Source organism: Nannobrachium achirus (assembly GCF_963921795.1).
Source record: "Nannobrachium achirus genome assembly, chromosome: 14".
Taxonomy (NCBI): Eukaryota; Metazoa; Chordata; class Actinopteri; order Myctophiformes; family Myctophidae; genus Nannobrachium; species Nannobrachium achirus.
This window is the reverse complement of record NC_137821.1, coordinates 51,480,518-51,505,492: the sequence shown is the minus strand read 5'-3', so window position 1 is coordinate 51,505,492 and position 24,975 is coordinate 51,480,518. Positions and strand designations below refer to the sequence as shown.

General features: G+C 43.9%; 1 protein-coding gene across 1 annotated transcript in view; it reads right to left on the bottom strand.

The window, feature by feature from the left end:
• Positions 1-21,628, bottom strand: part of LOC308298122 (adenylate cyclase type 2) — a gene marked incomplete at both ends in the record, with an annotated part of 69,248 nt that extends 47,620 nt beyond the window's left edge. Inside the window, 4 exon segments of the mRNA XM_080741679.1 lie at positions 5,978-6,127; positions 9,519-9,680; positions 16,404-16,601; positions 20,699-21,628. Coding sequence (XP_080597805.1) covers positions 5,978-6,127; positions 9,519-9,680; positions 16,404-16,601; positions 20,699-21,628 — 1,440 coding nt within the window.
• Positions 21,629-24,975: the final 3,347 nt, after the last annotated feature.

Below are 24,975 nucleotides of genomic sequence, written 5' to 3'. Positions count from 1 at the left end.
TTTGTGCGACGGCCTTGTATGATGAAGCAGGGCTTTGCTTTGCGAAAGAACGTACACATTTGAAACTTGGAGACACGAGGTTTCCACCCGAACAACTACGATATGTTATATGAGATACTTCTTTTCTAGTCTTTTCTAGGATCTCCTTTTAGTTGACCTTGTACCAGTGAACTGTACCGTCATGAAACTGTACCTTTTTCTATGCAAACTTCTAATAAAGTCTTCAATCAATCAATCAGTACGTACTCGCTCTGGGTGCGGGCTCCTCACTGGCAGCGCAGTGACATCACATAAATGCGTGTGGGGAGGCAACATTTGCACAAAAACAAGATTGAAGAGATTTTCTTTTCTTCGTCATCATGCGATGCCTTGTGAGCTAGTAAATCAGCTATTTTCACTATTCGTCATACGAGAAGCTTAAGTGGTTCACATGTCTTACAGGTCTGGCGTAATGTTGATGTTGGAACAGAGAGAAAATAGTTAGGCACTACTGGAGTATCGAATTGTTGACTTGCAGTGGCAGCTATCTGTTTTCATTAAGTTGTACAAACACACACACACACACGCGCGCGCGCGCGCACGCGCACACGCACACATACACACACACGGAAGCAGGGGCGTCACAAGGGGGGGAAAATCTGCAGGTGGAGAGGCCTTAATCATTTTATGCTTTAACTATTGAAAAATAGTTAATTCTTTAAAGTCGTGAAAATTTGAGCAAATCTTTGAATATATGTATTTTTTACGCAAACATTTGTAACAAAATGTTGCTTCTGGGGGGTCCCTGGAACTAAATATTTTGAGACGGGGGTCCGTGGCCAAATACATATCATTTTGGGGGTCCTTCACATGAACAAAGGTTGAGCACCACTGACATAGAAACATACTGTAGGTTTTTCAAAAAACCTTAGAAGGATTTGAAATATTTCAACATTTTTCAAAAAATAGCAAGGCACGAGCTTGTGCCTCGCTGTGAGCTTGTATATCTGCTATTTTTCATTAGTCAAAGCACAAAATAACGCGTAATAATGCGTTCCCAGTCTAAAGGAGTTAAACCCCCTCCTCCCCCTATGAAGAACATTCATGGGGGGCCCGCAGTGAATCCTTGTACCCAGGGCCCAGAATTTGGTGCGACACCCCTGCACGGAAGCGGCCGCCATCGCAGGCTCTTCCAGAAATGCGCGTGGCCTGCTTATCTCGCTGGATAGCATTTCATCTATTGTCCCCGTCTGTTTGCTCGTGGTGAAAGATGTCCACTCCAGCTCTGCCTGTTCTATTGTAGCCGCGCGGGGCTTCGTTCAAAGTGAATAATTAATCTATTGGAACTTAGCAGCCAGGAAAGGCATACTGCAGCCAACTTCTGGCTGCCACATACTGTGGACCACTGTTGGTCGGGACCCGTTTGTGGGTAGCGGACAGATTTGTATAGACCCGTTTCTTGTTTACAAACATTGAGACTAAATGCACAGGTGACTGTATCGTGTAATCAATTCACACCAATCCCTAAACCTGTTGTTTTGGGGAGCGCTGGTTTCATTGGCTAATTTTGGTACCGACCTGCGTGCGCATCTAGTTCTTATCAGTGTAAGGTGGACCAGAAGTGCCTCTATGGGTCATGACTCAAGTAAAAGTCCAATTTTCTTTTTCCTACCAAAAATAAATAAATATATATTTCACAAATTCTCCCCTCCCAAAAAATCATTTTGTTATTAGAAAAATAAGGACATTTTATAATTTTTCAAACAAAGAAACAAACACATCTAAGAAATAAAATATAGCAATGATGAGAATAGGCGATCTACAAGCTCTCAGCGCACAGAGTGCCGTGCTGCGAGCTTGTAGATCTGCTATTTTTGGAAAAACCTATGTTTCTATGTCAGTGGTGCTCAAACTTTTTCATGTGAAGGACACCCCAAAATTATATGTATTTGGCCACGGACCCCCATCTCAAAATATTTTGTTCCACGGACCCCCCAGAAGCAAAATTTGAGTTACACATATTCACCTAAAAAATACATATTCAAAGATTTGCACACACTTTCACGACTTTTCAAAAACAGCAGATCTACAAGCTCGCAGCGCTGTGAGCTTGTATATCGGCTATTTTTCATTAGCTAAAGTATAAAATAATTCCAGGCCCCTCCACCGTGGGCCCTAGTGACTCAGTCCCACTCCCCCCCCTTGTGACGCCCCTGAGTTTGGGAACCACTGCTGTAGACAACCCTTCCCACAACAATTTGGAGAATTTCAAGTGCTGCATAGCATTGTCACTACTGAGCCAATAGACATACTCATAGTGACATCACCACCACCAAAAAATGTATTTCCGGGTAGATATTGCTGCTGGGAGCATCACATTGGAGAGAGGGCGAGATCATTTAGTGACCTACAACCGGGTCGCGACGTGGTCGGTAGTTTTCAGCGACGGGGTCGCTAAATCGACCGACTGGGACGGTAAAACCACCGACCGGGACGCTAGAACCACCGACCGGGACGCTAAAACCACCGACCGGGACGCTAAAACACCGACCGGGTCGCTAAATCGACCGACCGGGACGCTAAAACCACCGACCGGGACGCTAAAACCACCGACCGGGTCGCTAATTCCACCGACCGGGACGCTAATTCCACCGACCGGGACGCTAATCCAGCGACCGGGTAGGTAAATCCACCGACCGGTGGTCGCTTCCACCGACCACCGGGCTACTAACCCTAACCCTAACCCTAACCCTAACCCTAAACCTAACCTCAAACCCTACCTCAGTTAGGCTAACCTGCCACGCAACCTCCCGACCGGGTCGCTAAATCACCGACCGCGTCGCTAAATCACCGACCGCGCCGCTAAAGCGAGCGACCGGGTCGCTAAATCGACCGACTGGGGCGCAAAATCTTCCGACCGGGTCACTAGATGTACCAACCGGGTCGCTAAATCCACCGACCTAAAACTGCAGGCAGGTCGGTAGATTTAGCGACCGGGTCGTTCGATTTAGCGGCGCGGTCGGTGATTTAGCGACCCGGTCGCTCGATTTAGCGACCCGGTCGCTCGATTTAGCGACCCGGTCGATGAAAACTACCGACCACGTCGCGACCCGGTTGTATGTCGCTAAATGATCTCGCTCCTACAGTCACATTGGCACAGTACTATTCATTAACCTTATTTCTGGAAGAACAGGATATTGTTAATTGCCGTAGCACTTGCCCTAGCCTCGACGCTCCTGCAGTCTTATGCAAAGGCTAAAATATGTAGGCAGATGCCATGTCATTTGTAGATCAGGCATCCTACAGTCAGGGTGTCAATGAAGAGGAGCTCCACGGCTGTCCATCTGTCCGTCACGTCACGTCACACTTTTGCCCCTACTCTTATCTCCGCCACCGTTGCCCCTATCCATGCCAAACTTTGCACACACACTCCTTGGCCGGCAAACCACAACCTCTGCCCCTGATTTCTCACATGCCCCTCTTCTAGCGCCACCTCCAGGCACATTTTTGCTAAACACATTTTTGGACAATGCTCCTATACAGATTTTGTCAGCCTAGGTGCCCGGACCACTACCCTAGCCGTCCAGTTCTACATGTGTTGTTTCTGAACATTTCTTTTTAAATGATCAAACCACTAAACCACTGTTCTAAATCCGAAGAGTTTTCAGAAAAATATAGATAGCTATAAAGCCCAAATCTAATATGACACAGACGCCTTTCAGGTTTGTTAATGGGTCAAAAGTAGGGATGGGACAATAATCGCTATTAACGTTTATTGTGATAAAAAAAAGAAAACACTCAAGATAATCGTATAGGAGATTTAAGTTATCATCCTCTATCATGCACTGGGATCAATTCACCTTTTATTTGCAGAGCTGCATATCCGGTACCACTTAAACCCTCTATAATAGGTAAAACAGACCTGTAAATTAACGTCCTCTCTACCAAATCTCATTGCCAAAAAATAGCCGATCTACAAGCTCACAACACCCCAGGATAATGGATGTTGGGGATATTTTGGTTATCGCAATAATATTGCAACAATAATAATTGCTCACAATAGTCATGACATTAGATTTTCACATGGTCCCATCCCTAGTCGAAAGAAGGATAGACTGCACTCTGTCAAGATGCCAACTTGTGCCTTATTCTCTAGCCCATGCTGTAACTGTGCATCAGCACAGTTTCGTTTGACAAACTGACAAAAATATGACCAAACTATCAGGACTCTTCCGAGGTGCCAATTTGCCGCAGACGACGCAACGACAAAACTATGACAAAACTATGACAAAAATATGACAAAAAGATGACAAAACTATGACAACTTGCTGTAGAGGACCCGACGACAAAACTGAAAACAGCACTTGCGCCTTGCTTCATTGGCTGGCGCAAGTAAAGAGTGTCTGTGCCTCAAACATATGACAAAAATATGACAAAACTATGACAACTTGCCGCAGAGGACGCGACGACAAAACTGAAAACAGTACTTGTGCTTTGCTTCACAGGCTGGCGCAAGTAATGAAGCTGGAAGAGACTGCTGAACAAGCTGAGCACACCTGTTGCCAGGTTGTCCTGATGACTCAGGCCACACAGGGTCATATTTGTTCTGTGTGTCTATAGTATAGAGTGTATACAGTAGGGTTATTTGACTGTATACTCTGTATGCACAGTTCTTATTATGTGTGCTGCTTTTTAGCGGCCTGTTTTTTATTGATATTTTCCTTAAACACTGCGCCTTACCATACTGTATGTACACATCTGTTATTGCCTCTGCTGCTAGTTTAACCGCAACGTATACCACTGCTATTTTTAACCATGCAACATAAAACTATTTGCGTACAGGGCAGTGTTATTTTTTCCAGCAGATTTTGATTTAGTCTTAGTCTTTTGAATAACACACCATTTAGTCTTAGTCCTGTCTTAAGTCTTCTGAAATTGTTTTAGTCTAGTCTAGTCTTAGTCGACTAAATATCACAATACTTTTTAGTCTAATCTTAGTCTAGACTTAGTCTTTTAGCCTTAATCTTTTGGCCAAGTACAAAATCTCTGCTCTGCAAATATTGTAACAATCACATCTGACACTGTCTGCTATAAAAGATGTATTTGGCTTTAGTGCCATTGCACTGTTGTTGCATATAAGTGTTATTCTACAGCCCTAGTCTTAGACTTAGATTTAGCTTAGTCTTAGTCTTTTGAATAACAGACATTAGTCTTAGTCTTTGTCTTCTGAAATTGTTTTAGTCTAGTCTAGTCTTATCGACAAAATATCAAAATCTTGTAGTCTTTTAGTCTTAGTCTCAGTCAACAAAATTAACACTGGTACAGGGGCAGCAGTGGCTCAGGAGGTAGAGCGGCCGGCTTACCTCTGCTCGATCCCAGGCTCCCCCAGAGTCCTATGAGCGAGATTCTGAACCCCTTGTTGCTCCCGATGAGCAGGTTGGTGCCTTGCATGGTTTCCTCCGCCATTGGTGTATCAAACACTGATGGCTTAGGAAACCATGCAATGAATGAATACAGTGTGTGAATGCAATGCACAATCATTGTAAAGTGCCTTGGATAAAGGCACTATGTAAATGCACCATTCATATACTAGTAAGACTCCTCAGGGTGACAAGCGACCTCACCCTTAGGGCGAGGTCGTGCCACAGTGATGTGGACATAACAGTAACAGTGGAGCCAGTGACTGAAAAAATATTACTCTTCCCGCCCCGGCTTCCCTTTCCCAAACACAGGCCTTAAGGCTCAATGGGTCATTCCCACCAGGCAAGATAAAGATGAAGATGAAGATAAAAAATATTCTTCTCAATTGAGAAAGATACTTTACTCCCAGTCTTGTAAATGCATTACACCTGTCGTGTTGTGACAAAAAAGATGAGCTGAATTGAGCAATGAGTGCAACGAGTCAAAAGCAATCAAAGGGAACTCCAGGTCTAGTGGGGTTTTTGGGCTACAGAAACAACCTGATGTCGTCTATGAAAATACATTGAACAGAGAGTACCTGTTGGTACTTCTTCACTTCCTTCTGGGAGCGCATGGCACTGAACTCCTCTTTCTTCTGGTTGGATATCCTCAGAGCGCGCTCCGTCATCCACAGGTGGAAGATGCCCACGCAGTTCACACACAGCAGCAGCACCGCATTGGCCACCAGCTGGACAATGAGGTCAGAAGGGCCAGGGGAGATCGCAGAGAGGAGGGCATATCATCACTGTCGGGCAGAAATCTTGTATCTCCAAGTAAAAAAAAAAAAAGCCTTGCTTCATCATACAAGAGTGTCGCACAAAAGTAGTGAAAATAGCCGATCTACAAGCACGCAACGCCTCGCGGCGCGAGTTTGAATCATCATTTTAATATGATCAACACGAAACAAACAGTTTTTGGACATACAAGTTTTCCACACGACAGCAACGATGTATGTGAGGATGAGGAGAGGAGAGGAGAGGAGAGCACATCATGCATCACTACACACACTATCACTTTCTTGCGTTTTATCCTTTTGATTATGGTGTGATCATCTTCGCTGTTGGGTGGAAACCTGTCCAAAAGCGATACTTTTCAGGATTCAAATTCAGAAATAGCAAAAGTAGCAGAGAAGACACAAAAAGTTAGAACACAGAGATGAGAGGTAAAGGTAAAGGTACAAAATATTTAAAAATAGCAGATTGTGAGCTTGCAGTTTAGCTATTTTAAAATTGCCTTGGTAAAAAATAGGGCTACAGTGGTTAATGTGTGTTTTATAATACTATAATTTTGATCTGCAAAGTAACTAGTAACTAAAGTTTTCAAATAATTGTAGTGGAGTAAAAGTACAATATTTGGAATCCGAGATGTGGTGGACTAGAAGTAAAAGTATTGGAAATTGGAAATATTCAAGTAAAGTACAAATACCTCAACATTGTACCTAAGTGCATTACTTACAGTAAGTAAATGTACTTAGTTACTTTACACCACTGACTGTAACTACTAGTGGAACATCAATTGCCTGACGTCCACAAATAACAATACCACTACTGTATCATGAGCCGACCATACAGTGTGGAAAACATTTGAATATGAATGTTATGTCTTTTCGGTGTATGCAAACGTGTGCGTTGAATCTCTCACCCGGGGCTCATTTGCAAAGCATTTGCTTGAGACCTTCAGACTGAGACTATAGAGACTAGACTGTATGTTGTTGCTAACTGGGTTCCCATAGAGCAATACGGAAACTGAATTATTATTTTTCTTAACCACTTGAACCCTGTGGTGGAAAGTAACTAAGTAAATTTACTTAAGTACAGTACTTAAGTACACTTTTGAGTATTTGTGCTTTACTTGAGTATTTCCAATTTCCAATAATTCTACTCCACTACATCCCAGATCCAAATATTGTACTTCTACTCCACCACATTTATTTGAAAGATTTTCAAACATTTGTTAATTTTACTTTTGGTATTTTAGCACAGTTTGATGCCAATACTTTCATACTTTTACTCAAGTAGCCTACATTTTGAATTCCGGACTTTTACTAGTAGTATTTCTATATTGCAGTATTGATACTTTTAATTAAGTAAAATAGGTGAGTACCTTTTCCACCATTGCTTGAACCCTAGTCCAGTGGTCCTAATGTATTTGTGCAAAGGACCCAAATTGATATGTATTTTTGAATTCGGGAGAGGAAACCACTTTACGTCATACAATTTGGCCGGAAAGATCAAACCGGATTCAGTTTTTAACGCAAAATAATTCCCCTGCGCTCAAGGACATACTTTTAGGGCCTAATAAACTAATGCATATGTTAGTCCAACTCATAGCGACTGGCAAGACTACATAGGCTACTCGAGCATAGGGATTGGGGAAACAAACGGGGGGAAACAAAACAAAGCGACCCCACTTATTCTGCTTGTGGTTTCCGCCTAGACCGGATCAAACTGCCTGTTGTAAATGAATACCAGGCTTTCCCCCGAGAAAGCCTGGTGACGCGAGGTTAGGCCATATTTGGACCCCAATCTGAAAGGGTTTTGTGCCAGAGACCATGTGTGCCATTTAAAAACTTCCTGACATTGGCAAGACAGTAGATTTCCAGTGGATTGGCAGAAAATTGAGCTTGTAGATCAGTTATTTTTGCTATTTTTATAACCTCTGACTGAAAACAGGAAAAGAAACCTGCGGAAAAAATGCATTTGTAGGGAATTTTCAAGAATAGAGCAGTAAATACTGGAGACTCGAAACAGCACATCTTGTATACTGTACCCTACCAAGCTTAGTGCACATGGGACTTTGAACAAGGGTGTGTTTGCACATCCATCTGCTGTGCAAGTATACATACTGTATGTCTGTATGTTTGTTTCCAGGGAAGGAATTTTCCACAGGAAATGTGTGAAATAATGAACTTATAAATGAATATTTATAATTACCCTGACCCTTAGTACTATAGGACTGCAGCGCTCGTGCAGTGACAAGGTCTCAGTTCCCAAGTCATATACCGTTGTTTCGCGTTGAGATTGGCAGATTTCACCCAGATTTTTTTCCTCTCACTCACGTCACTTTGTCTGCTGACCTCACTCAGCAACGAAATAAAAAGAAAATAAACTAAAATAAAACGATTCACAGGAGGCAAGCAGTGATCACCCCCTGGTGTGCACTGCCATGTAGTATCAAATGCACTGCGTTTTTGAGAGTAAAAAAGAAAATAGACCTGTGTGACATGTTTGATCTTGGTAGGTTGCCCCAGGATGTGTGCCAATCTCAACAGGAAACAACTGTACAGCTGCACTATGTAACGTTCCTCTTCTATCCCAGTCAGATTTGAACCTGGTGCTAAAAGTTTTACCATTGAGCTAAGGCAAGCCTGCCTGCCTGCTTGCTCGGGGGATCAATTGAATCAAGTCAAAATCAAGTCAGATCCTGTGTCTGGGTGAGACATGTCCTTTGACACCATCTAAATGTCTCAATAGAAGAGCATGGAGACAAAATACAACCACCCCAATTGTAAAAGTTATATTATCAACATACTCTACCATACAGACTGGACACATTTAGATTGTAATTCATTAAAAAGAATCACACCTAGTGTGAAGTGAGCGGTGCTATTTAGAGTTAATTACTTGCGCCAGCAGAGCGTGCAAGTACTGTGTTCGGCTGTGCATGTATGTATGTCGGTGTCTGTGTGTGTTTAGGCTTGTAGCCCAATCAGGGACCAGCATTTCTGGGAACGTCATCGTTAACAGCCAATGAGGGACCAGCATTCCTGGTGATGCCAGTGCTGATGGCACTGGCATTGCCAGTGGTAGGCCAAGTAGGCCATACATGGCCTACTTGTGCACAAGTGTCCCGCAAAGCTTGGCCAATGTGACCCTGGATGTACAACAAAATTGTGTGCAAAGATGTAGGCCAGATGTAGGTTTGACCGTGAAGCTTTGACCCTGGGCGAGTGGGCGTACAAACGGACAAAGCCAGATGTTTGCATACAAAAGTATGTATCACCATGAAACACCAACGCTTGATAAATCCGTGTGTGTGTGTGTGTGTGTGTGTGTGTGTGTGTGCATGCTCTCTGTCACCTGCACGGCCAGGTCTGGGGTGTCGGGGCTGGTGACGGGGACGTAGACGCTGATGATCACCACGTGGGACACGCTGGTGCCCATGCCCACCATGAGGGCCCAGGCCAGGGACAGAGGCAGCACCGTGTACACACTGAGAGACAGGAACATGAAGAACGCCACCTGAGACATGAGATGGAGAGAGAAAGGCACACATAATAGGGAGGAGTTCTTTCTAAAAAAAACAAAAGCAAGGGAGAAATGGCCACTCCTTTTGGGGGATCAGAAAGAATGTGAGGGAGGGCGAGCTCTCCGAGTGTCCTCGTCTTGAAGACGCGTCCTCGCGGGAGGACGGAGCGTCGGCAGGTACCACCTGAACCTAACCTTAACCCTAACCCTAACCTCGCCTACCAGGCTTTCTCCCGGGAGAGCCTGGTGTTCGTTCACAACAGACCGTTTGGTTTCCGCCTAAAGCGCGGAAACCACTAGAAGAAGCGGCGTCGCTTTGATTTAGTTCCCCCCGTTTGTTTCCCCAATCCCTTTTAAAATGCTGGAGTAGCCTACGTAGCCTTGCCAGTCGCTACGAGTTGGATTAAAAGATGCACATACCAAACGAATTTTTCGAAAGCAAAACTACGCCTCATCAAGGTGTTTATTAGGTCGGCCCTAAAAGTATGTCCTTGGGTGCAGGGGAATATTTTGGGTTAAAACTGAATCCGGTTGATAGTTCCGGCCAAAGTGTAGTCCGTCTAGGACTACAACATGACGTAAAGTGGTTTCCGCTCCCGACCGGATCAAACCCCGTAAAGTGAAGTGATCCCAGACTACCCTAACCCTAACCTGAGTAACGCTGGTGAAATGCTAACCTGCCGACGCTGGTGAATGCTAACCGGGTGAAATGCTAACCTGCCGACGCTCCGTCCTCACCGTGAGGACGCGCCATTCGAGACGAGGCCGCTTGGAGAGCTCACCCTTGCTGAAAATGTTCAGTTTTAGCTGCAAAATATGTCAATTCCTGTTGAGGGACAACCAGTAAGACACATTCCATTGATTTTTAGATTAAGTTGTTTGTTGTTTATTGTATTGTAATTGTGCTTTGGCAACATTTGTGACATTTCAAGCCAATAAAGCCTATTGAATTGAATTGGGAGGGAGAAAGGTATAGATAGAGAGAGAGAGAGAGAGAGGGAGAGAGAGAGAGAGAGAGAGAGAGAGAGAGAGGGATAGGGATATAGGGCTTTTAAGCCGTGACATAATTTTGTAGGCAGAGGAGAACTCTGCCCCCAGAGCATTTTCTGTCCCTCGCTATTTCAACAGATCCGAGACAAACATAACGACTAAAGTATAATTCTAACACTTTCCTTTCAACAACAAAGAGAAGAAAAATTAGTAAATAGTAAAAATATTAAAAAGATTCACGTAAACTGGGGGCAGAAATTCTCCTCTGCCTACAAAATGATGTCATACTTAACAGCCCCATAGAGAGGGAGAGAGAGAGAGTAAGTGAGGGGGGGAAACAAGGGGAGCGAGAGATGGACAGAGTCAAATCAAATCACATCTATTATACAGTAGCACATTTTATACGACAAGTCAGTCAAGTCCTTCAAAATAAACTGCTAAATGCAACAGTCAGCAATGACACAAAATGCAAATAATAACACAATGATTAATAGAAAGAATTTAAATAAAGTCCTCTTATGGAATTCATCCATAAGAAGAGGGACATGGGAAGTGGTGCCAGATCAGTATCCAGGGGAGACTGTGAAATTGGATTCAGAAAGACTTTAGACTACCTTTAGTCAAAACGTACTCTCCATAAATGGATGGAACCACCTCCCTGCCACAATTAGAGAGATCCTCATATATGGTGCTTTCAAAGGGCAGTTGAAGCAGTGGCTAAAACACTCACAAACATGTAATACCAGGAGGGAATATGGGAAATGGGACAGATCCATGTTGATGACATGACTTCAGAGATACTGTGTAACGATTTGCGTGATTGTAGGGCAAAATCTGTAGGAGCAGTGTCCAAAAATGTGTTTTGCAAAAATCGGCCTGATGGCGGCGCTAGAAGAGGGCCATGTGAGAAATCAGGGGGCAAAGTTTGGCATTGATAGGGGCAACGGTGCCGGAGATAAGATTAGGGCAAAAGTGTGACGTGACGGACAGACGGACAGACAGCCGGTGGAGCTTTTCATAGTAACTTGAAAAATATGCTCTTTACATACTTATAAGTGGTCGCAATAATCACTTATAAGTATGTAAAGAGCAGATTATTTTGTGAATTAATCTTTCAGTTTAGTCTTTTTCAGTGTTGTTTTTAACTTCCATGACTCTTGCACAAGTCACTTTGTCGCACTAAGCACCTTGTTCTTGTTTTCCTGTTTTGTTTCCCCATGTCTTGTCTTGTTTTGTTCTTTGTTTTATGTCCTGAGGACTACGGGTGGAAATTAGCCTTAGCTAACTCCAGCTGGTTTACACTGAGATCATGTGTATATGTTCTCGTGCAACATGTCAGTTTCTCTGTGTTCATGAACTGGCAATGTCCTGTCTAAATAAACGAATGAAGTAAAGTAAAGTAGCTGTCCTTATCAGCTGCTATAGAGTTCCACAGAGCGTGAAAGCACCATAACTTGATTTAGACTTGAGTTTATTTTGGGCTTAGTGAGGAGACCTTTGTCAGAGGTAGATGGAGTCTGACATTTTATTTTTCATGTTCTGAACCACGCAGACTCTATTTGATTCTTCCACATATGATGGTGAAAATAGCTCTGTTGTGAGCTTGTAGATCTGCTTTTTGTTTTTAAACCCCCTTGTGAAAAGGGTCCATAATGACCAAAATATGGACCCTAGGGTGAAAGTCTGGCCAAAAAGGAATGAGGCAGAAGTTGCACTCTTGTGAACACACACACGCACACACACGCGCACACGCACGCACACGCACACACACACACACACACACACACACACACACACGCACACGCACACGCACACGCACACACGCGCACACACACACACACACACACACACACACACACACACACACACACTATGAATCTACTATGAATCACCCCATTCAATGGAGGTGATTTCAACAGAAAGGAATTACCTTTCTATTGCATGGGGTGATTCATAGTAGATCGGGTGCACACACACGCACGCACGCACGCACGCACACACACACACACACACACACACACATACGCACACACACACACACACACACACACACACACACACATATTATAGGCTTGTCACATACATGATCGTCTAATCGCAATTATTTGACATAATCACAATTATTTTGTCATAATCAAAATCGTTTTCATGTTGAATAATTATCATATAGGCCTATTTTCAAACATTTTCAAAAATAGTGGCAATAGCTGATCTACAAGCTCACAATGCGTCACATTTTTCATAATAATCATTTTTTTTTTCTTTAATTTTTTATCCCACAATTTTGTAACCCATTTTTTCACCCAGTGCTAATTGCCTATGTAATCCTGGGCTCTGCTCTCCCTCTGCCGCGCCTGGGGAGACAACGGACTGACCTCATGTTTCCTTCTATGCATGAGGAGTCCAAGTTGCTTCTTTTCACCTGACAGTGGAGATTTCCCTGGTTTGGACGTAGCGCGTGGAAGGAACACGTTATTCCAACCAGTTCCTTTCCCCTCCATCAGGCGCCCCGGCTTGCCAGGGGGAGGCATTATTGAGACCAGGATTACGTGCATGTTTTTGTGAGGGTATCAACCCTAGGAGACACGGGGAGAACATGCAAACTCCACACAGAAAGGCCCTATCGCCAACCCCACCTAGGGTGTGGGTGCTGATGACGCGGAGGAGGAACACGCCGCCAGCGCCCACAGCGTCCCCCGGCGGGAATCGAACCCAGGACCTTCTAGCTGTGAGGCGAAGCGCTAACCACTGCGCCACCGTGCCCCCATAATAATCATAATAAGAGTCAATCAGACAAAATGGCTGTAAAATATAGCAGCAATCTCTCTTGACCTGTTAAACGAAATGCTTTCAAAAGACTGCTAACAAAACCAGAGCAATATGTAACTAGGCTATTTTTTACAAAGTAATTGCGACCGTCAGGGAGCAGTTTACTATGAAAACCTCCACCGGCCGTCCGTCCGTCCGTCGGTCGGTCACACGTCACACGTCACACCTTTGCCCTGCTCATATCTCCGCATCAGTATATAGGGCTTGTTTGTTTATTGTATGACATCACGCCACATCATCAGCTGTGGACTCTGTGATGTCATCGTATCGCATCAGTATATAGGGCTTGTTTGTTTATTGTATGACATCACGCCACATCATCAGCTGTGGACTCTGTGATGTCATCGTATCTCCATATATGGCCATCTCCGTATATGGAGATATAAGTCGTCCATGCCCAAGTATGGGCTGGTGAGGTCAGACTTTGTGTGATGCGTAGGTTATCTCCATATATGGAGATTCAACATTCCAGGCAATGCTCTCTTCCCTGGTGAGAATTGCCCCTTTATATAGGGCTTGTTTGTGTATTGTATGACATCACGCCACATCATCAGCTGTGGACTCTGTGATGTCATCGTATCTCCATATATGGCCATCTCCGTATATGGAGATATAAGTCGTCCATGCCCAAGTATGGGCTGGTGAGGTCAGACTTTGTGTGATGCGTAGGTTATCTCCATATATGGAGATTCAACATTCCAGGTGTAACTATGGCTACCCGTATGACGTGAGAGGTGGAGGTTGTGATATTTGTGGAGATAAGCGACCAACGGTCGCTTATCTCCCGATTAGGGAGTCTTACTGGTATGGTATAATTGCGACTGTCAGGGAGCAGTTTACTATGAAAACCTCCACCGGCCGTCCGTCGGTCGGTCACACGTCACACGTCACACCTTTGCCCTGCTCATATCTCCGCATCAGTATATAGGGCTTGTTTGTTTATTGTATGACATCACGCCACATCATCAGCTGTGGACTCTGTGATGTCATCGTATCTCCATATATGGCCATCTCCGTATATGGAGATATAAGTCGTCCATGCCCAAGTATGGGCTGGTGAGGTCAGACTTTGTGTGATGCGTAGGTTATCTCCATATATGGAGATTCAACATTCCAGGCAATGCTCTCTTCCCTGGTGAGAATTGCCCCTTTATATGGGGCTTGTTTGTGTATTGTATGACATCACGCCACATCATCAGCTGTGGACTCTGTGATGTCATCGTATCTCCATATATGGCCATCTCCGTATATGGAGATATAAGTCGTCCATGCCCAAGTATGGGCTGGTGAGGTCAGACTTTGTGTGATGCGTAGGTTATCTCCATATATGGAGATTCAACATTCCAGGTGTAACTATGGCTACCCGTATGACGTGAGAGGTGGAGGTTGTGATATTTGTGGAGATAAGCGACCAGCGGTCGCTTATCTCCCGATTAGGGAGTCTTACTGGTATTACTGTTTTGGCAGGGTAATCCCGTACACTATACTCGTTACTGGGTAAAGTCATTGCGACCGTAAGGGAGCAGTTTACTATGAAAACCTCCACCGGCCGTCCGTCCGTCACACGTCACACGTCACACCTTTGCCCTGCTCATATCTCCGCATCAGTATGACATCACACCACATGTGTACACAAACCTTTGTGTACGTTGCTGTGGCAACAGTCTGTTGTTGCTGGTTTGTTAGTGTACGTTAGCAACCACCTTAGCAACCATGGTTTTACCCTAGCAACCAACTGTTTACCCTAGCAACCAACTGTTTACCATAGCAACCATGTTTTTTTACCCTAGCAACCAACTGTTTACCATAGCAACCAGATACGCAGAGCAGGGATCTCCATATATGGGCATAAACAGGTGACATAACACTGATGTCAGATACTCAGAGCAGGGATTTCTCCATAATATATGGGCATAAAAGGGATTCTGTTAGGGATCTCCATATATGGGCATAAAAGGGATTCTGTTAGGGATCTCCATATATGGGCATGGGCATACAAGGGATTCTGTTAGGGATCTCCATATATGGGCATAAAAGGGATTCTGTTAGGGATCTCCATATATGGGCATAAAAGGGATTCTGTTAGGGATCTCCATATATGGGCATAAAAGGGATTCTGTTAGGGATCTCCATATATGGGCATAAAAGGGATTCTGTTAGGGATCTCCATATATGGGCATAAAAGGGATTCTGTTAGGGATCTCCATATATGGGCATAAAAGGGATTCTGTTAGCTGTTAGTGATCTCCATATATGGGCATAAAAGGGATGCTGTTAGGGATCTCCATATATGGGCATAAAAGGGATTCTGTTAGGGATCTCCATATATGGGCATGAAAGGGATTCTGTTAGGGATCTCCATATATGGGCATAAAAGGGATTGTATCCCAGATGATGCCCTGTTAGGAGATCCACACTAACAGAATCCATATATGGTCCTACCGACAGCTGCTATAAGCCAACCCTGGCAATAAGGTCTGAGTCGAAGAAATGCTTCTTTCCTGGCAAGAATTGCCCCTTTATACTGTAGGGCTCGTTTGTGTATTGTATGACATCACGCCACATCATCGGCTGAGGACTGTGTGATGTCATCATATCTCCATATATGGAGACATAAGTTGCTCATGCCCAAATATGGGCTGGTGAGGTCAGACTTAGTGTGATGCGTAGGTTATCTTCATATATGGAGATTCAACTTCAATGAGTAACCATGGCAAACTGTCAACTGCCCGTATGTCTTGATAATTGGTAAAACAAACTTTTGGCCTATTTGTGGAGATAAGCGACCAACGGTCGCTTATCTCCCGATTAGGGAGTCTTACTGGTAATATTACAGTAATACATTACTAGTAACTACAGTAGTTATTGCCCAACACTGAGCCCTATATACACACACACCTGTTCCCATGCGGTCACAGCTCCCCCTGTGAAGACGAAGACGATGGCGGTGACGTAGAGGCAGCCCCAGACGAAGAGGGCCAGCGCGCCGCCGCAGCGCCGCACCACGGCCAGCCACGGCAGACAGGCCAGCAGCATGGAAGCCACGCACAGCACCACGCACACCACGCACAGCGCACCCACGTGCACCACCACGTTCTGGAATGACAAGGGATAAGACACACTTTAACTCACTATAGACGGGTTTCTTGTTTACAAACATTGAGACTAAATGCACAGGTGACTGTATCATGTAATCAATTCCTACCAATCCCCAAACCTGTTGTTTTGGGGAGCGCTGGTTTCATTGGCTAATTTTGGTACCGACCTGTGCACGCATCTAGTTCTTATCAGTGTAACGTGGACCAGAAACCCGTCCATAGACCTGGACTTATTTTATGCTTTAGCTCAGGGGTCTTCTGGGGGTCCTCAGAGTTACTACAGGGGGTCCTCCAAATCTTTGTGTGATAGAAACCTTTGTTTCTCCTTTTTTATATTAACCACTTGAACCCCTATATAGCGTCCATATTCTGAGAACTTTAGCCAAAAATAGCAGATCTACAAGCTCACAACGCCTCGCAGCGCGAGGCGTTGTGAGCTTGTAGATCGGCTATTTTCGGCAAAGAGTAGAGGGGAAAAAGAGCAGACTAAGTACAGAGTGAAAGGTCAAGTATTGACGGTTCAAGTGGTTAAATATCTGAAAACACAAATTGACATGATTCCAAAATACACTGATGATTGTGCTGTCAAAAGATGAAACTATATGGAATCTATTAACAGCCACAACCTGTTAATAGATTCCATCCCTGCTTCATCTCTCTCTCAACTAAGGGGTCCTTGGCCTGAAAACGTTGAAGCTTTAGCTATAGAAAAATAGCAGATCTACAAGCTCACAGCGCGGCACCGATTGCCAGTCTGTGAGCTTGTAGATCTCAGGGTGAATTAAATATAGTATAATCACTTTGATTAGAGTAGAAGTAAGCTAAAAAAGCCATGTCCCCAATGGCCGATACTCGGCTTCAGTTACAAATATAAGTAATGCAATTCACAAAATGAACTAAAATAAATAAAAAATCACTGATGATTATATAGTATGTATTCTAATGTTTCTCACCACATGTTATTAATTGTTATAAATGTATTTTTTTGTTTCAAATCTTGAAATCAATGTGTGTCCCTCAGTTGACTGCCCCCCCCCCGTTGCTGATGCAAATCCGCATGTAAATGTCCCCCGACTAATTCCTCTTGTCTAGACACATGACTTCAGAAAGTAGCATAATATTTTTTATAGGAAACCATACAACTTAAGAAGTATGTAAGTATCTTGGTTTAATTTGCCATTTTATCAATGTGTTAGGTTGCATTTTGTCCGCCCTGTTACTATAGAGGAAATGTAAACATTTTCACAATTATGAAAATATGGTTGATAAATATATAAAAGGTCTTACTTACTTAGGTGTTACATATTCTTCATTACATGAGCAGTAATTGCCATATTTTGCATAAAATGTCCCCCCTGTTACAAACCTGTAACAGATATAGTACTTTTCTGACAGCTGAACATGTCCTCTTTCAGAATTCTTTTTTTAAATCCTGTAAAAAAAATACTAGTTTTTAAAGGTTTCTAGGCTGAAATGGCACCGAATACTAGGAATTAGCCATATAGCAACTGTCGTGTCGTACAGTGCTTGACAATCTTCGGAATTATGCAGGACAAAGGACATCAAGAAACGATCAAAATAAATATTCACAGGCAGCAACTCACTACACCACCCGTGCAGGGGCGTCAATTGGGTATGGCAGGGGTAATAAAAGTTACTTTTAAATATAAATCCATGAATGTCTTTGTATCTGCACTGGTTATTATGTTGTTAAATTACAGTAAAATAACTACAAATGCAACATTTTACAAAATGGTCACTTTAACAAGGTATTATAATTATATTCTCCACACTTGTATTCTTCCCATCTTGACAACATGGTATATTCCCAGGTTCCGCAGGTCAGCTGCACAGGTGCAATGCATTATTGTTAATTGTGGCACGTTTACTAACATCATGCCAAGTTTTGCTGCACTTGAACAACCATTCCAGGCTGCCATATCCAGCCCAAGAAACCGTAGAAACCTGTGTAAAAAACTGAGAAAACTAGTTTTTTTTTTTTGTTCAGACATTGTGAAAATAGCCGATCTACATGCTCACAATGTGAGCATGTAGATCTGCTATTTTCACAATAGAACCGTGAGGCGTTGTGAGCATGTAGATCTGCTATTTTCACAATAGAACCGTGTTATACAAAATGTAATGCCTCTTTTCCATGAGGACTCCCATCTTTGCCATACCCTAGCTTTTGCTGAACTGACGCCACTGCACAAGTGACATACACTCGTACAGTACACACTACACAGTAAAATCCTTTGCTTCTTCTTCTGCTTTTTCTTCTTCCCCTAAGGTCGCCCACACAACCCAGTTAACTGTCAACTGTCAACAATGATCTGATAACACAAACCCACAAGACAAATAAGGGTAAATTCTCCAACACTGCCACCCAGGTGTGGAATTCCTTGACTACCTCCCTTAAAACATGTAGCTCGCTGGCATCCTTCAAAACCTCCCTGAAAACCTTTCAGGAGGCCAGATAAGGAGGTAGTTATCACTTCTCCCATAGACAGGCGAGAAGTGAGCACCCCCCCCCCCCCCCCCCCCCCCCGTTGTTTCCCCGATCCTGTACATATAGTGTTTTTATAGCTGCGATATTATTTAATGTTTTCTTTGCTTGCTATTTATTATGTCCATGAATTAAATACTGAGGGCTTTCAACGTAAAAAAGGCCGTAAAAGGTCTTATTTGAGATGTTCCTTTTAGGCAGGGTGTTTAACTGTACTTGTACTGTACTACATTTCAATTGAATTGACTATACTTGTACTGTTCTCCATTTTTGTCTAATAAAATAATCAATAAATTAACAGTGGCATTTAAAAACAAGGTTTTGGGAGGGTTCAGTCATAAACAAAGAATAATCAAAGTGAAGTCCAGAGGTGCCGCAGAATACTGAATGATAATATTTGGAATTCATCAATATAACTTTAGTTTAACTACTTAGGGCTGTATTTTGATTGTCTTAAGTACCAGCCCTTATGCCTTAACTTAAAGGCCTGTCCATACTGTCCCTGACCACTGAACGTTTCGTCGGAAAGGTCCGGTTCAACTATCAAATGACGTCACTCGCATCTTCTGTAAAGCATTAGACCGAATTAGAGTTCGGACTGCCCGTCAGAAAGTCAGAACTCTCTGGTGAAAAGTTCGGTCCCCAAATTATTTTGGGCGGTCCCCTGATAATTAGCTTAATGTGGAACGTTGTTTTCTCACTCAACAGTAAACAAACCAACATAAAGTTTAAGTGCATAGAGGGTATCTACACATTTCTAAAGTGACAATTTAAAGACTTTTTAATACCTCTAAAATAACAAATTAAACATTGACCGAACTGTCAAATATTAGAGGCAGAAATTGTGAAAATAGCCGATCGACATGCTCACAACGCCTCGTGAGCATGTCGATCGGCTATTTTCACAACAGAACCGTGTCATACAAAATGTAATGCCTCAACTCTGAGTGCTATGGGTGGGTGGGGAGGGGGGGGTCCCACGGTAAAAAATATGTTTATTTTGGGGGTCGTGGCCTGAAAAGGTTGAGAACCACTGATGTAAAAAAGTCACAATCGTAACTGCCCTCACCCTCAGTGTTGATTTCGTCGACTAAAACTATGACGAAAAAGTTTTGTCGACTGTTGTCGAATGTTTTTTTTTTCACTGACGAAAACTTAATAAAAACTAAGCTGTGATGACTAAAACTAAGACTAAATATATTGACAATTTCGTCAACAAAATAAACACTAGACTAAAATGTTGGGGAGGGACTAGTAGAGAAGAGAGTCATTTTATGTTTGGTTGCTCTTCAGTGTTGCGTGCTGAAAATAGCCGATCTACAAGCTTGTAGATCGGCTATTTTCAGCACGCAACCAAATGTAAAATCAGTCATTACGATGCCATCAAGTCCTGCCAAAATACATTTTAGTTGACTAAATCAACCGTAGATTTAGTCGCCTAAAATCTTATAAAATTTACTTGACTAAAACTAGACAAAAAATAAAACCTTTCAGTTGACTAAATCATGACTACAACTAAATTAAATGTTATTCAAAAGTCTATGACTAAAACGAAATCAAAATTTGCTGTCAAAAACAACACTGCTCACCCTGCGCGTGGCGGGGATGAGGATGATGATGGCCACGCAGAAGCCGATGGCCAGGAGCAGGCCGGGCAGCATGGCGGGGGTCTCCTCCACGCAGCGCAGGAAGGCCCTGTTGAGCGCGCGGTAGCAGCAGCACACGCTCTCGCTGATGCTGTGCCTGGCGGCCCTCGCCGCGGGCCCCCTCGCCGCCGCCTCTTTCTCCGCGTCTCCTTCCGGATCTCCCGGCGGCACACCGCTACCGCCGCCGCCGTTGCGATGGCAGGTTGTTTGGGCTGGTTCTGGTGACGTGGCGTCGTCACCGAGCTGCGTGGCGTGTACTTTGAGCCCGCGTCTGGGGTCGTCACCGCACGCGTCCGCACATGGTGCGGAGCCGGGGTCGAACGGATGTGGTGTACGGCGGGTGTTTTCTGCTTGCCTATCGCGTGGGTTTTCCTCGACGGGCGCGCGCGTGTCCGCATCGGGGCTGAAAGCATCGCAAGCGTGGTCTGGGCTGGGTTTGGCGTCGCTGCAGTGGTCCGAGTCTTTGGAGACGCCGCTCTCGGACGAGGGCGCGTTCTCGTCCGTCTTCGGACCACGAGAGGGAGAGTGGACCGCGCCGTCGTCGCCGCGGTCACGCGTCTCCCTGAAAGACGTCTGGGGTTTGAGAGGTTCCGGGGCCAGGGCTGTCCTCGCCACACCCACCTCCGCTCCCGGCCGAGCGGTGACGGCGGCGCTTTCGGATCCCGCCGCGGCTGGGTGCCGTTTGGCGTCGTCGTCGTCCGCCGCCGCCACGCTGAGTGTCAAGTCGTGGAGCTCCAGGGAGCCATCGTCCCCTGAGTTTCTCTCCTGTGACGAGCCCCCGGTGACGAGCGCCATGTCTGGCTGCAGAGAGGCCTGCGAGGCCTCCGCCGATATCGACTCCATGGCTGGATGTCCTTGAGAGTCTCCACGCATTGTGGGTCTGCCTGGACCTCACTGTCTCTCTCTATGTCTGTCTGTCCGAGGCCCGGACTATATGAACGTCGCGACCCGACTTAGCTCATTTTCCTTGTCTGCCTCCTCTCTGTATGTCTGTCTGTCTTGGTCTATGCTTCAAATACAAAACCTGAACAATCTGTGCTTTTTTACCTGTTCCCTGCCAGGTTGTACTTTCGTCTGTGTTAAAAAAAATCTATCTCCTTCCCTCAAGTATATTCAAATAAATAAGGTTAATTGCTCGATGAATTGCCCAGCTCCTCTCCGTCTCAGAAGAGCTACAAACAGCTAAAACGATGTCCAAAGAACCAAGGTACAAAGGGGATGCCTTCAATGATGATGATGATGATGATGATGATGATGATGATGATGATGACAACGAGGATGGTGGTGGTCCCACTGATGTGTTTACATCCTGTAGAACTCTTAAATTATTCCAAGTATGCCTTAAACGTATCATCTGGAACAGGACTTTCTCTGTCAACATAAAAACAGACAACACAAAAAGAAATGGTTAAAGTGGTTAATGGTCACTCATTGCAATAAGCATGCTTAATTGAAGGGACATATCGGACATATTGCAGTAAAACATGAGGGAAAATAGGAAAGGACAACACAGAACAGAATGGAACGGATGTGTGTGAGAGGGACGAATCCGAAAGAGAGAAGAGAAGAGAAGAGAAGAGAAGAGAAGAGAAGAGAAGAGAAGAGAAGAGAAGAGAAGGAACAGAACAAAACAAAACAAAACAAAACAAAACAAAACAAAACAAAACAAAACAAAACAAAACAGAACATACACAGTACTGTACATTATTGTTTTTATCCACTTTTGATTTGGCAATGTAAACATATGCTTTCTCATGCCAATAAAGCCCTTTGAATTGAATTGAAATGAGAGGGAGAAACAGGGAAGCAGAAAGAGACATCAGACAGACTGTTGTTGTTGGTATGGGGGGGCCTGTACTCACGTTATTTCCGTGTATATAACTGTGTGTGCTTGCGTATGGATTGACCCTGTCTGCGTGCGTGTGTCTACCCCTGTGTGTGTGTGTGTGTGTGTGTGTGTGTGTGTGTGTGTGTGTGTGTGTGTGTGTGTGTGTGTGTGTGTGTGTGTGTGTGTGTGTTCCAGGGGTAGAGGCAGCCAGCCAAACACGTTTTTCACACAATGGGGTAAATACCATGGCGGAATTGTCATTAAAATGGAATTAAAACCATGTCATCCATGTCATGCTTAAGCTATTGCCTTCAGCAGTGGCACAGACAGACTGTCTGTCTGCATTAGCCTGTGGGCTTACAAAGTCAGCTTGAGAGAGAGAAGTACAGTGTACAATTGAGAAGGAATAGAAAAGGTGTGCACACAGCTGTCACACTGCAACTGATGGGAGTTTAACTTACTAAACCATAAGACTTGTGCATTTGCCGTCAGAAATAGTTGGCCTATATATCCATATAGGAAAGGTTCGTTTTGTGCACAACTAGAAGTTGTTTTATGTGTTTCAACTGCTCTGTTTGTATGTACAGTGTTTCTTCAATTTTCAAAACTAGCTCAATGTTCCTTTTTAAGTATAACGTTGTCAAATATGTCATTTTATATTTGAATTTGTATATGTATGTGTCATAATCTGCCATGTGCAACTTCAAAGCCTACAAGCCAAACAGAAATGTAAAAACACAATTAAATCGTTAATTATTTGAGTGACAATTAATCGTCATGTAACATGTTGTGACAGCCCTACTCTCAAAACCACATTCACTCTGTGCATCAAATAGTCCAGGGTGATGTAGAGACAGTAAATGCTCAGTCTCATCCCCTTCTGTATATCATTTGTTCTTAAAGACAGCATCATATCTCTGATGCCTGATGTAGGCCAGTGGTTCTCAACCTTTTCAGGCCGCGACCCCCAAAATAATCGTATTTTAACTGGGGACCACAGACTACCACTAAGAATTGAGGCATTACATTTTGTACAATCTGGGAACCCATCGTCAAAGAAGAAAGGGCGACACCTATCGGTCTGTCTCTCAGCGCTCTGAGGCTGTCTCGAGAGATTACATTTTGTATAACACGGTTCCGATCTACATGCTCACAACGCCTCGCAACACGAGGCGTTGTGAGCATGTAGATCGGCTATTTTCACAATTTCTGCCTCTAATATTTGACAATTTGGCCAATGTTTAATTTGTCATTTTAGAGGTATTAAAAAGTCCTTAATTGTCACTTTAGAAATGTGCAGATACCCTCTATACACTTAAACTTTATGTTAGTTTGTTTACTGTTGAGTGAGAAAACAATGTTGCACATTAAAGGAGTAGTTCACCCCCAAAATGATTTTCTTTCAATTGATTAGTCATGCATGGCAATCTCTCGAGACAGAGTCAATGATGGCTACGCTCAAAGGAAGAGAGACACACCGAGTGGGCGTCGCCCTTTCTTTGATGATGGGTGCCCTTCCCAGCCATGGTAGTAGGGCGGCGTGGGTATAAAATCGTTCAATTTTGCGATAAAAGCGCCAAACTTGGTAGATATGTTGATTGATATATTAGAAACAAATCTGGATATCGGGCCATAAAAAATTTTGATTTTTCAAAATGGCCACTAGCGGTTTGTTAAACCTTCCTAAATCACCCTCTAGGAGCGACAGTTTTAGTGATAGGAAGCTGAAATGTTGCATGCTGTGTGTGCATGTTCATGTCAATTGGTTAAAAGGGGGTGTGGCAATGGGAGTGGCCTATCATAAAAAGGTGCATAACTTTGATATAGATGCACAGATTTGCACAAAATGTTGTGGAAAGGTTGGTCACGACCCAAATAACATCTGAGTAACTGTTCACAACATCTTCTAAAAAAGGGGTTTGTCATTAGGACCAGTGTAATACCAGTGTAGTACCAGTACAATACCAGAAGCTCCCTCCCATCAGGTTGTTCTTCTTCACCTCCTCAATTCAACTCCTCAGGGCCAAGATCTGGGATAATGTGGTTCTCTCCTCTCGAAAGGCATTTTGGTTTTCCTCGGGTGAGGGTCGATGGCATGCCGAATCCGGTTTAGTATCATCCGGTTGTAGACCTTTGCTGCAATACAGGTCAGGCTGATGCCTCGGTAGTTGCCTAGCAGGGCAAGGTTACAGAACTGTAGGATGATGTGGTCAAGACATCAGTTCTTTATGACCTCTGGGGGTATGCCGTCCGGCACAGCACTCTTACCCTCTCTCAGAGTGTTTTTCACCATGGCAAACTCAGTGACCGTGAAGGGATCATCCTTGATGTTGAGGTCCTGGAGGAATGATGGTATATCTTCCTCCTCTCCATCTGATGTTGTGCCCAGCAG